Here is a 10,000-nt window from a genome sequence, read left to right as displayed (position 1 = left end):
TCCCGGACACGCCCACGCACCAATTCTGAAGCCGTCTGGAAAATATTATTTCGACTTGAAAATGCACCGTCACTAGTGGGTTGTGATGATTATTTATGTGTTTCTGAATATGGATAAACTTGTTTTGTTTTGTTATCTTGGAATTCAAATCACTGTAATAAAGAAAATTGGGTGCAAGCAAGAATGATCATAACTGTAACTCAAGATTAGCTTCACTGAGAGCATTTGTGTGTTTTCCAAGCTGGTAAAAAGGAACTTGCGTGGAGGAATTTATAGGTTAGATATAGGAATTAAGTTTAGCTTTATTAACCTCATTTTGATTGGTTGTTTAGCTTTTTACTATCAGGTATAAAGAGATACATGGTCTAGGGGCAGAAATCATGAAAGGTCATAGACTAGCATATGTCTGTGACAGATACAAAATCATTGATATTTCAATTTTGTCTGTGACTGCTCACAGAAATTTCTGTCTGGCAATTTTTGGTTGTAACTCAGTCAAAATTTAAAGCAGCTGTGCCATCCCAAGACTGACTTTGAATTGTGATTTTGCATTTGTTGAAGATAATTCTGTTTCTGTATTGGGAAGGAGAAACTACAAGCCAATCTTTATTTTTTAAATGTTGATTGAGCTTTTTCCTGTTTATTGCAATTTTCTCTTTGATAAATTCAAATGGCTCTGGATGTCTTCACAGCTATTAAAATGATAACAAATGTGGGATGTGTCATGTGTACATATAATTAAGATATTAGATATGTAATATTATTGTCATTATCTCGTTGAATATCTCGTTGAAGTTCTTTGTAATTTATTTTACTTCATTATTATATCAGATTACCATCATAGTGTGTGCCAAAATGTAAATATTAATTCTAGACAAGCATCAACTTTAAGATGTGGCAACAGTGAGAGTCAAGGACTAAATTGAAAGGACAGGTTTTAGTTAAGTCATAAATGAATTCAAAGACAATGTTAGATATGTCACAGAAAATTCTCTAACCTTTTGTGAATCCTGCTCCTGTCTGTCAGCATTATGTTGACACTCTGGCTTTGACACACTAAATATCATGGATAAGTTGCATGCTGTATATTTTCATATGTAGGTATAGCCTTTCCTGAAAACTTTTTTATCATAACTGTTTAAATAAAGCCCCTTGAAGATGGCTGCAGAGCATACAACAAAAATTCCTGAACTATCTTTACGTAACATTAAGTTTCTCAATTATTGCAAACCCATACTATGGCCAAGGTGGTGGTTTAGCACCCACAATGGCTGATTGATAGCTCACTTTAATTGAGTGGCCATTTGTGAAGTCATGCATTCACCATGGTCATTATTCATTGTGAAAAAATGAGGGTTTTCAGCTAACTCTCCAGTGCCATCAAGTGCATCTTGATGAACATAGTCAAACACAAACTGGGAACTATCCATTGACACCTGTAGTTTGTATGAAATCTATACCATCAGCAATGCTAAAGCCATCTGAAATTGTCAGCAATTGCATTAGTGCAGTTGGCAAGTAGTATCATGAGCTGTTTAACTATAATTGGCAATTACATGTAACTCTCAAATCTGCAGGACGAATAAAGGTTCAGCCATAGGAAGGAAGTCATTTGTGTACTCTAAAAAAGAAGAAGAAAAAAAGGACTTGTAGGGACTTCCGGGTGCTTTGCTTTTATTTTGAGGCTGTAGATTTCTTGGGTTTGATTAGGAATAATGCTATTATAGTTTCCACAAAGTTGATAATGCAAGTAACTTAGAAGTATATTGTACAGAAATGAGATGATAGAAAGTAAAGTAATAGGAGTATTTGAGATCAGAAACCCAAGTGTGTTTAACATAGACGACAGATATCTTTATTGGATAGATTTCACTGAGTATCATATTTACACATTTTACTTGTGTTATAGTTTAGTAGTTATGTATTTGTTTAAAATATTTATGTGCATTTCAGTTCTGGTAAAGATGGAGCCCCAAAGGACTACTACACTTTGGAATGTCTCCTCTTCCTCCTCAAGCATGTTGGCCTTACTCATCCTTCATATGTGCGAAAAGCTGCGGTAAGTTATTTGATTTTATATGTCATTTTTACTTTGTTTGAATATTTATTTTGTCATTTATTACCAATTTTATGGGAATATATTATGTAAAAGATTTATATGTTTAAAGTGTATTTATAGACATAAGCACCATTTTTTATGCAGCATTTCTCTGTAAAATAAGAAACCTCCCATATTAAATTTTTTTTTCCTTACAGGCAGAGAATATACCTGTCGTGCGTCGTCCTGATCGTAAAGAACTCTTGGCTTACCTCAATGGAGAAACCTCAACAGCAGCAGCCATTGATAAGTCAGCCCCCTTAGAAATTCCAACACAGGTATGCTACACTTCTCTCACTTTTCTTTGGTAGTGTATTTGTAGTGTGCACAGAATTACTTGAGTAGACATGTATTAGATATACAAGAAGTAACATAGGTGTATCAGTGCCCTCCTATAATGTTTTATCTCTTCCAGGTTAAGCGAACAGTTGAAGATTCTTCAGATAGCATAGCTAAGAAGCCCAGATATGATGACAGCGATGTACAGAAGATCAAGGAGCAGCTTGCTCTTCGATTTGATGCTCCTAAAAAGTCCTCCATTGTCAGCAATATTGACAGGTTAGAGATATCAAGGCAGATTTTCTTTTATTCACTTGAAAAAACTAATATTTAGTAGTTTTTTATGGAAGCCATTATTGGCATTAGCATGCATTTGTCATTTATTCTGACATTGTCATTTTCCCTCAGATCACTGTCAGAAGCTATGTCTATTGAGAGGATTGCTGCTATCAAGGCTAAACGTCTGGCCATCAAAAGAACCATGATTAAGGAGGATGTTGATGACCTGGGCTTAGGCAATGACCTCCGCTGCATGTTAGAGTTTGATATTGACGTGACCAAAGATATTACCACAAAAGAACGACAGTGGAGAACAAGAACTACCATTCTTCAGAGTTCTGGCAAGGTAATTGTAATACTCTCTCATAGGGATAGTGTTTTTATTTTTATTTATTTATTTCTATTCTTTTTGGTGTTTGGCTATTTATTTATTTCTATGTTTGTATGTATATTTTTATATATGTTATTTGTACGTATCCAAGAGTAAGGGGAAAAAAGATGTGTGGTGGAGGTGGGTGTGTTTGCATATTTGTAATTTTGTTTGGTGGGGACAGATTTGGAGACAAAGTTTTTATATATCTCAGGTATGGTAAGGTAAGGATTAAAGTAACTAAAAGTTCTTTAAGATTTCAGTTGCTACTATTATAGTTACGTGCATTATTGTGATGATTGTGATAACATTAGTAACAACAGTAATAGTTATAGAATAAAACGCTCGAATAAAGAAGTAAGCAGGTGACACCAGGACGACGTCATATAGTATCAAGGGGATATGCTCTTGATGCAAGGTAGAAACATGGAAGTCACCATGACATGTATAGATAAAGGGTACCCACTGTCATGTTTTCTTTTAGAGTTAATCCATTAGATCCAGGTGCCTTACAGCCCACACATGGACCAAAATCCAGGTATTGGCTTACTTGAGTTACAGCTCTCCCGCGTGTATTTTATTTTATTATATATATTTTTAAATGTTATTTATTTATTTATTTTTTTTTTTTTATAATTTTTTGTGTACATTTGTTATTTTTGAAAGTCTACATTTGTGATTTCTTATGCTATATCAAGATGGTAATAGACTTTCATTTCTGAATTTTGAAAATTTCTGTAACACACTGTGTTGCCGGTCACATTAGGTAGAAATAGGATCCTTAACATGAAAATAGTGTCTTCCCTGGAAACGGCATTCCTCCAGCCATGTTTACAGGTAGAAATAATACAAAAGCTTCTTCCTAGATACCCAGTGAATCTAATATCTTCCCAAGAGTATTATGCACTTGGGTGAGTCACTGCTGATGCCTCTGCCTTGAGTCAAATTTTTCATGATGGCACATTCCTATCACACTGGCCCTGAGCCAAAAGTTTCCATAATGGCATATTCCCTTAACCTGGCCCTAGGTAAAGTTTTCACCCAGATCCAATTGACTAGATATGTACATGATTATAAAAGAAAATCCAATATGTTCCAGCAATTTGCTCAGAGCATCATGGGCTTGCTCAAATCTATCAAAGCACGTGAAGATGGCAAGATAAAGAATACTGCCCCCAATCCAGTTCCAACTCCCATATCCAGAGTGCAACAGCAACCCGCAGGATATTCACGTTACGACCAAGAAAGGTTCAAGGGCAAAGAAGGTGAGTAGATGTCATTAGATCTGTTTCTTATGTACGTTTATGGTGTCTCTCTCTCTCTTTTTTATTGTTTATTTATTTATTTTTTATGTGTCATTTAATAATGATAAGATTAAAAGTATGATTTTCCAAGTTGTCGTTATATTTAAAAATATATTCTTTAATGTAATTATGATTCATTCTCTCAAATCTGCTTGAAAAAAAGACTATAACACCTTGATATATAAGCATATTTGTGTAGCTAATGTAGATGTGATAATCCTTGGTTGATACTAGGCTCATGAATGCACACGCTTTATGAAGTAAGAATCTTTTTGTAATTAAGATATACTTGGAGTAGAGACAGTAATCCATTTACTCTTTATAGAAACTGAGGGCTTCAAGATCGACACAATGAGAACCTATCACGGTCTCTCACTCAAGAGTGTGACAGAAGGCAGTCAGAGCCACAAGATGGCACCGCAGCCTGATCTAGCCCCTCAGAATAAGGTGAGATTTTGGGTAATTTTTGAAAATAGTAACATCTGTATTAGATTTCGTATTTTTGTTTATAAACATGTTTGAGTAGATTGAATGACTGAGTCAACTGCTACTGAAAATGTATAAGATTTTTGTAATACTGATTTGAATATTTTCACAGACTGTTCCTGGTCAGCAGATGAAGAAACCTTCACGCACACCAATCATTATTGTGCCTAACTCCCCAACATCTCTTATCTCAATGTACAATGCTAAGGATCTTCTACAAGATATGAAGTGAGTGACATATTCATATTTGGTGTTGTTCCATTGATTCCCAGTTTGTGCATGTGACATCAAAGTAATATAGGCTTAGTTTCAAGGTGGATCATGATCATAAAACATTGCCCAGAAAATTTTGGATTTTATATTTTGTATATATACATGAGACATTAAAATATTTTAGGCCAAGCTTCAAAATGCATTATCATGAAATATTAGATTCTATATTCAAACCTTTTTTCTCAGATTCATAACTTCACAAGAAAAAAGAGCACAAGGTTGTAAGCGTGAGACTGAAATCCTCATTCAAAGGGCCAAGGATGGTGGCCTTACTGTTCCCTATCGTGTCACAGACAACCCCTCCAAGCTTAGCTATGCTGACTGGGACCGTGTAGTGGCAGTGTTTGCTATGGGTCCTGCTTGGCAGTTCAAAGGCTGGCCATATGATGGAAACCCTGTAGAAATCTTTAATAGAAGTAAGATTATTTCTGCCTTTGTCATTGGTATAGAACATGTAATGTAGAATGATATACATTCCTTTCATATAGGTTATATTGTCATGTACATTGAGAGTTTATTCGAATTAATTGTGGCAGTATCAGTAGTTGTATCTTTTTACAGTAATATATGATAGATACAGATATTTATTTTATACTTATTTTAAAGATTTTCAGTATTCAGTTATTTTCTGGCATATATATTTTTAGTTTATTTAGCTTTGGTGGGGTATTTTTCAGAGCTTACCTAACTAGCAATGGACTGTACTAAAAAATGTAATGCTCATGGTAGTGCTTATCCCATTGCAGTTTGTGCTTTCCACATTAAATATGAAGAAATGAAGTTAGACAACAACATTGCCAACTGGGCAGTTCACGTTCTCAATCTTAGTCGCATTCGTCGTCATTTGGACAGGGCAAGATTCCTCGAGTTCTGGGAGAAGTTAGACAGGTAAGTACATTTTGTGAAGTGAGCCAGGAGAGTTGTTTTCCCTTTTTATAATGCGTGATCATTGGTTTCCACTTCCCTTGGTTACCTACCCCAGAACCTGATGTTGAATAGAGTATGTTTTTAGTTTGTGATATATTTTTTGGTCTTTATGTCAGGCTAGGAATAGGTTTTATAAAAGTGCACTGTTTAAGTTGAGTTATGCATTAATAGTTGAATAATTTTTTTGTTTAGTTATTTTTTGATAGCAGTTAGTAAGCATATTGTATGTTTTGTAATGAGCTGTTATTATTTTGTGATTATTATTAAGGTTCATTAAATGTGTATGCTAATACTTTTGTAGGTGACAGAGCTAACTCTTTTGAAATAATCACAAACATGAGAGAACAGGGAGAGGGGTGGTTAATTACAACAAGCAAATTTATTTTGTGAGACTCGAATGAGTGAAAAGTTGAATTTATAAACACACATAAGTGGTTCTTGGATAAATCTTGAACATTATGGAAATAATTTCTTGGATAGATTTAGAAATTTTGAGATTCTTTGGCTTCCATTTTACTATGCCCTATTCTGTCTCAAGTCTTTGTTACTTTGTTAATAAAGTGTTATAACTAGCCAAAGCTAAAAGATATTATAAGAAATGTCTTATATTATTGGAAAAGCACAGAATATTATGAATGAGAAAAGGCAAATAAATTATTAGAGATCTCTTTGACTTCCATTTTAGAATGTCACATTCTGCCTCAAACCATGTTGCTATTAAAATGTCATGATAAGCACAGACTATACAATTGTATGAGAAATTAAGAATGTTAATGACAAGCTTTAAGCAAAACTTAAACTTTACTGATACAAACCTTTCCCAAAAGTGAGAGAAGATAATGATAGAACAAGAATTAGGATTTAACCAGGACATATTAAAAAGTAATTTGGCTTATGCATTATCCCATTTGAAGCAATGCAGTCAATTATCAAGGCCCTTTGAATATTTGTTTACAATTAATTAGCTGAGTTTTATCCCTCATATTGTTAATAAATGTTTTCAAGTAAAAGCAACCTTTATTGGAGTGATAATGGATCTCTGTAATATGTGACCTATTAGGAAGAGTTATTTTTGAGATATACATATCTTAGGAATAGGATGAACCAGGAAAAGTGTTTTGTTCTTATTGTTTATTTGTTATTCTTATGTGTTTGATTAATTTTTCTTTTTCAATTTAAGGTTAACATTGACATCTTGCGTGACTGATTGTGTTTTGATTAATTGACAAACACTAATACTACACTATCATCCTAGCACTGTCATGAAAGTTTTGATTGGCATACATAAGCTTAGCATGTATTTGTTGTAAACTACTGAGTTTGAAATGTGGTACATATCCTGCATATTATCCCAGTAGTGATTGCATCCAGACTTTCAGGCTTCATTTGAATACTGTAGTGGCTGGGGACAAAAAAGAAGGGAGAGAGAGATTTGCCCCAGTTTCCATAGGCATTTACACCCTTATGAAAAAGGCCATTCTGAATGAATACTTTGCAGTGGACAGTGATTGACTTTTGATTTCCTTGCTTGATTATTACAAATTTAAAAACAAGGGACAAAGTAGTCTTTTATATCCATTAAAATTTATGACTCCTTTGTCAGCGTTAGTTGTTGATAGATGCTAAGTATTCTTTTCAGTGTTGGCTGCTCAACGATTTCCCACCACTGTGCTTTTGATGCTTGGCCCTTTTTGTGTTGTGATTAATTGTGTGTCTTATATAAACTTTTGCAGATACATTTTGATGAAGAAACCTCACTTAAGGACATAAGGAGTGGTGAGTGTGGAGGTACAGTTGAGGCCATTGCTTCAATCTTATTTTAAAATGTTCATTATGCAGGGCTTTAAACTGATTCAAGTGCTTGATACAAAAGAACTTTTGATGATTTTGATTAAGGTTTTAAGAATAGATAATTTTTGGTATGGGATAATAACTATTTAATTTCAAATCTTACATTTAGGGTTATAAAGATAATCATGGATAACTTACAGTTGAGGTATTATGCTGTCGATAATGATGATTTGTCACTGATTATTCTGGAGGGACTATAGTTTAACTGTAATAGATAACTTGTTTCCATTTCTATTCTCCTTTTCTTTCTCTTTTCTTTCCCCTTTCTCCCATTTCTTTCTTTGCTTCCTTCCTCCCCCTTTACCAGCCTTTTATCTTCTTTCCATTTTCGTGCATTTCCTCCCTTTTCCTTGCTTTTTCCTTTTTAGAATTACTTAACTTGATTCTAGGTTTATTATGCCAGTCTGCATGTATATAGATTTTTTAATAATACAATAATCCTTTTCAGGTTCATCCTCTTCAATAAGTCACACTTGCGTTGGTAGGAAAGCTCGTCCATCCAAATTTCCAAGAAAGCTCTTCCAGTGGTGTGGAAAAGTGGAAAACGTCACAGAAGGCCTTTTTTATTTCAATCTAATGATGATAATTGTCAAACTAATATCCTAAAGTGTGTGTGGCTTCTAGGAAGGAATTAAGTATTGCCTTTTGTAGGATGTTAAACAGTGGATCTTCATTTTCTTGGTAAATAACATTTGATTTTTTCTGCAATTGTTGTTCATTGACACTTGGTGCTCCTTATCGGTGGTAAATTCCTGCAAGAGCTTGCATATTGCCTTACTGTTTTTGCCAAAAGTACCATAAGCTGTCATTGAAAAAAAAAAAATGATAATATCGGTCAGGAACTGCAGACTTTGAGTAATGCATCTTCATCTTTTTGTCCAGTGTGTGTGGTTGTGCTGTAGCTGAGCTGAGTATGTTCAGGAGCTGTATTTGAGTGCAGTATTCTTGGGTGGTGATGTTCCTTTCACTTTTCTCTTCTAGACTCTCCACTACTTTTGCATAATGTTGGTATAAACTCATGTTTCAGTTTATATCACTTTTACCAGTTTTAAAGTGTATTGTTATTCTAATGCACAACAGTCTGACATGGTGAAGGTTGATTGGATGGTACTCGAGGCTTCAAAAAAATATTTTGTTTCCCTGACTCACATTAACACTTCTGCTCTCTCCTCTTGTCTCTGTTATATCACATTATTTATCAATCTATTTATGTGCAAGTAATAATCTCATTTGGGTTTTACTTCACCTACTGATCCTTAGCCATGTTATAATCTTTTTCTTAATTTTCCATTTGTGTAGTCCAGATCTTACCGGGGGAATATTTTACATTTGATGATTATACTCCGTGTTGAAAATAAGGGAGTGAAAACAAATGAGGATTCCCTATGGTAAAACAACCTTAACTTTGTGTTATGATTGTAAGAGACAGCTATTTTGTAATAGATGCCATATGTATAAGCAAGTGAGTGGCATTTTGTACATACTACTTCATTTATTGAAGACAGCCAAGAAATGTTATCACTGCCCCAATCTCCCATTTTTATGTGGCAAATGTAAAAAGAAAAGTATGCTCCAGTGTCTCTTATAGCAACATAGCAAAATATGGGAAACAGGTCACTGAAAATAATCAGGCAGTTATTAAATACTTAGTTTCCAAAGGTCACTTGTTTGTATTATGATTATTGTTAAGATGAAAAGCTTATTTTTGCTGAATAAACTTGTTTAAATGACGTCTTAGACATTATTGGTCATATTTTTCCCAATTATTATTTTTTAAAATTTCCAAGTAGTTTATTGCTGCTTTTACTTAAATGTGATAGTATATATATATTTTTTCAGCATGTCTGTTTTCAAAATACATAATTGCTGCTTGATTTGTATGTTGCTCCTATACATCCCACTTGTATATTTCACTAATGCTGTGTCACGTATATCTAGAAGTGGGTACTTCATGTTATTCTCAGTAGCTACAAGACTTTTTGTAAATAACCATAACATTAATTTGTTTAAAAGTGAAGGACAGTTTGTTTTGATTGAACAGAGACTCTGATAAGCACCTGAAGTCTCTCCCAAGGTGCTAAGGTTCTCACTGACCTTGAAGAGATACTGTACTTTTTTCCTGAGAGAAGAAAA

General features: G+C 34.1%; 1 protein-coding gene across 3 annotated transcripts in view; it reads left to right on the top strand.

The window, feature by feature from the left end:
- Nucleotides 1–10,000, top strand: part of hyx (cell division cycle 73 hyrax) — an 11,140-nt gene that overhangs the window by 1,032 nt on the left and 108 nt on the right. The window contains exons 2-12 of one of the 3 annotated variants that reach the window (XM_027365401.2): nt 1,954–2,059; nt 2,257–2,376; nt 2,514–2,656; nt 2,786–3,002; nt 4,126–4,291; nt 4,656–4,777; nt 4,929–5,044; nt 5,276–5,505; nt 5,836–5,977; nt 7,750–7,792; nt 8,316–10,000. The exon at nt 8,316–10,000 is cut by the window's right edge and continues 108 nt beyond it. In XM_027365401.2, coding sequence (XP_027221202.1) covers nt 1,954–2,059; nt 2,257–2,376; nt 2,514–2,656; nt 2,786–3,002; nt 4,126–4,291; nt 4,656–4,777; nt 4,929–5,044; nt 5,276–5,505; nt 5,836–5,977; nt 7,750–7,786 — 1,399 coding nt within the window. In that variant the 3' untranslated portion in view covers nt 7,787–7,792; nt 8,316–10,000. Of the gene's footprint in view, nt 1–1,953; nt 2,060–2,256; nt 2,377–2,513; nt 2,657–2,785; nt 3,003–4,125; nt 4,292–4,655; nt 4,778–4,928; nt 5,045–5,275; nt 5,506–5,835; nt 5,978–7,749; nt 7,805–8,315 lie in introns of all 3 variants that reach the window. The other 2 variants (XM_027365402.2, XM_027365403.2) reach the window with 2 other exon arrangements.

The sequence above is a fragment of the Penaeus vannamei genome, chromosome 30 (genome assembly GCF_042767895.1).
Source record: "Penaeus vannamei isolate JL-2024 chromosome 30, ASM4276789v1, whole genome shotgun sequence".
NCBI classification, from domain to species: Eukaryota; Metazoa; Arthropoda; class Malacostraca; order Decapoda; family Penaeidae; genus Penaeus; species Penaeus vannamei.
Note: the sequence above shows the minus strand (reverse complement) of the source record. Positions and strands in the feature narration are given on the sequence as shown.